This window comes from Myotis myotis, unplaced genomic scaffold (genome assembly GCF_014108235.1).
Source record: "Myotis myotis isolate mMyoMyo1 unplaced genomic scaffold, mMyoMyo1.p scaffold_m19_p_4, whole genome shotgun sequence".
Taxonomy (NCBI): Eukaryota; Metazoa; Chordata; class Mammalia; order Chiroptera; family Vespertilionidae; genus Myotis; species Myotis myotis.
Window position 1 is genome coordinate 81494509 of NW_023416346.1, and position 3254 is coordinate 81497762.

Sequence of the window (3254 nt, forward strand, 5' to 3'; positions counted from 1 at the left end):
TGGACCAACCAGAGGCCCTCCACCCTATTGGCCAGGGCCTGGGGGGCGGGCCTAGAAGGGGCGCACTGATTGGCAGGCGGTGGGACACGCACCAATGAGAACGCCTGGACGTTGATGGCTCTTGGGAGTCGCGCACGCTTGGAGGCCACCGCGTGAGCTGCCTGTGGTGACAAACGCTCTCTCAGAAGGTCAAGGCCTCGCGCTCCTGCCGCTGCCTGTGCTCAGGGCGACCGTTTACCCTGTACCTGGGCTGTCGGGACTTGGCGACATGAGCTCCCCCAACAAGGACGAGGGGTCTGTTTGGGGAGTGGGGTCCCACCCAGAGGGCGGGGAGCAGGCCGGTGGACTAGGCCATACTTTGGGGACGCCCCTGCCGAGCAGCCAGGACGAGGGCGCGTTCTCAGACCCCGAAGGCTTCCAGGACGAGCGGGAAGTGATGGAAGGGGTGCTTTGGGGTTGCGAAGGCCGACCTGGCTCCCCGGCCGACTTCGACGGGGGCACTCTGGACTACCTTGCGGAGGAGGCCGCGATGGCCACCCTGCAGCAGCTGACCGACCGGGATCACCTGGCTGTCTGCAGAAACCCCTCCCCAGAGAGCTGCTGCGACTCTGAGGCGTCCGCCCTTTGGGTGGACTTGCAGGCAGGTCCCGAGGGTAGAAGCTCGCAGGCCTATGGTCTGGTGGGATCTCGGCGGCCTTCCACAGCCCGGCTGCCCGTCATGGGGCCTGGGGGAGGCCGGGCCTGGGGAAACTGCAAAAGAGGAGCTAAGAATAGGTCAAGGGTCACCGTGGGTCCCCAGTGGTCCTCGGAAGAAGGCCTGGTGGGCTGGCCTTCCCACTCCGAGCCATCAGATGACTTCAGCGAGCTGTGCCTGCTGAGTTTGAGCCTCTATGGCAAAGGAGGGGGCCAGGCCAAACCCAGGAGCCTGCAAGACACACCCAGACACTCGGGTGCCCATGCCAGGGACAAGTTCCTTTGCGTGCCAGGCTCTTTCCTGCCCTCCGCTCCCCCACGACTGGCTTCAGTTGGGGCGAGGCGGGCTGTTGGAGAGCTGGACGCGTCCCGTAGGAAACCCCAAAGTGTGGTCTGCGGGAAGGCGGGGAGCAGACCCAGCTACCTGCCGGGAGCCGCTGCTGCAGGCAGCCCGCCCAAGGCCACTCCTGGAAGGAAAGTGGCCCAGGAGAAGAAATCCCTAGGGGGGGCCTCCAAAGTAGCCCCCCAGGGTACCTTCCCTTCCTGGGGGCAGGGAGTCTCAGCAGCTGCCCTGGAGCCAGCCACCTTCCCCCCAGTCGCTGGTGGTCCGGTGTTTGGGAGGGGCAAGGGGTATTCCTTGGACCCTTTGGGAACCACACAGCCCAAGCACACCGGCGCTGGGCAGAAGTCTGGGGCCAGGAGGAAGAAGGGGTCCCTGCCGGTGGTGGTAGAAGAAAAGGAACCGGAGAGCGCCCCAGGCCCAAAAGTCCAAGTGAGTATGAGGCCACGGTCCTCCCCGCTCCCCAACCCGCCCTGCACTTCTCTAGGCATGCTCCCTCTGTCCCTCCTCAGGGCTTGTCATTGGGCACCCTGGGTCATTAGGATGCCAGATCTGGGTGGTTTTAGCCAGGGCAAACCCTAAGCTAGCCCTCCATGTGTGCCAGGCACCATTCTCCGCACCTGGCAAGTTTCCCCGCTAGGGTGGTAGGGAGGGCTGGGGCAGCTGGTTTGGATCGGGGGACCCCTTAAGACTTTGGGCCCCAAAGCTTCAATGTTTAGAACCATCGGCTCCCTGACTCCTACTTGCTAGCTGCTCCCCGAGCTGTCCTTGCAGGGGGCCGTGGGCTGTCTCAGCACCCCACTGTTGTGTCTAGCTCAGCCTGGCCTCCTGACCGGGGCTCACTGAGGGCGAAAGTGCTGATGGGGTCCGCCTCAGAACTGCCTTCCCTATTCCCTGCCTCACCCCAGCCCCTACACACACACACACACACACACACACACACACACACACATCCCGAGTCCAAATAAGTGAGAAATTTTTATTTCGTCCTCAGACACACAGTCCAGGGCCATTCTGCCGAGAATGCAACAGCGGTGACGGCTACAGCAGAGCCGCCGGGGTTCCAGGACAAGCACAGCCCTGGGCCCTGAGCCAGGGAGAAGTCCTGCCCAGAGGGCCCACAGCCTCCAGTGAGTCCCATGGGTCTGCTGGGAGCGGGGGGGGGGGGGGGGGGGGGGGGAGGCTGAGGAGGGAACCCTCCTGCTCTGGCTCCACCAGGGGCTCAGCCCTGCTCCCTGCCTCCCTGCCTGCCCAGACAGCTTCTCCCACAGGAAATAGGGTGCCTGGACAGGGCAGGGCTCAAGGCACTTCATCCTCTGCATGGGGTTTGTGCACAGGGGTGATTCTCGTGGCTGTGCCCCAAACTGCCACTCCAGACACAGAGTTTCAGCGGAACAGGGCCTTTTCCGATTGGTCGTGTTGGGCCACTGGGCTCGCCCCAGGGGCTGGTTTTGCCTGCAGCTCTGCAAGCATCCAACCCAGGGCCACACACAGTGTTGGGGACCACAGCCGTGGGTGGGCTGCCCCTGGGGAACAGGCGAGGCAGGCCCAGAGAGAAGGGTGGAGCTGCTGGGCAGAGCAGGGGCGACTTGCTGCCAGCAGAGGGGGGTGCTGCCTCACGTGAGACCCTGCTAAGCCCTTTCCACCTCCCTGGGAGCTTTGGAGGCTGGATTTTGTGTCCTTTCCCTCTCAGGTGACCAGGCACCACTTGGACATCCCCCAGCACCGGAAAGGCAGCAGCAACCACCTGGAGCAGAGGGTTGTCCTCGGGTAATGCTTCCTCTGGCTCCTAGAAGTGCATTTCTGAGCTAGACTGTGGGATGTGTGTCCAGATTAAACCGACCCGTGTCTGTCCCCTCTCCCCACACCGCCGCCGCCGCTGCCGCCATCCCACACCTCAAGGAGGGCATTGCACCTCCTTTTCCCACTGAGGAGCCCATGCGGGGCTAGCCCAGGTGGTGGGGGCGGGGGTGTCGTCGAGGGGCGAGGAGGCCTGAGTATACTAATCATTTCTCTTTCTCTGGTGTCTGCTGGCCTAGTGCCCGGAGCTGCAGAGACAAATATACGACCTTAGACAGCAACTAGGTAGGAGGAACCTCTGGCTGGGGCAGGGGCAGGGGCAGGGGCAGGGGCAGGGGCAGGGCCAGACTTCAGTGCCTTAGCATGGGGCTGGGGCAGGCTGCAGGTACAGGCGGCCTCACAGGGCCCAACATTCCTGAGG

General features: G+C 63.7%; 1 protein-coding gene across 1 annotated transcript; it reads left to right on the forward strand.

Moving 5' to 3' along the window:
• The first annotated feature begins 268 nt into the window (after positions 1-268).
• Positions 269-2983, forward strand: LOC118653496 (uncharacterized protein CXorf49 homolog). The gene is made up of 3 exons (XM_036304174.1): positions 269-1465; positions 2727-2803; positions 2866-2983. Exons 1-3 carry the CDS (start codon positions 269-271, stop codon positions 2981-2983), a joined length of 1392 nt encoding a protein of 463 aa, XP_036160067.1.
• Positions 2984-3254: the final 271 nt, after the last annotated feature.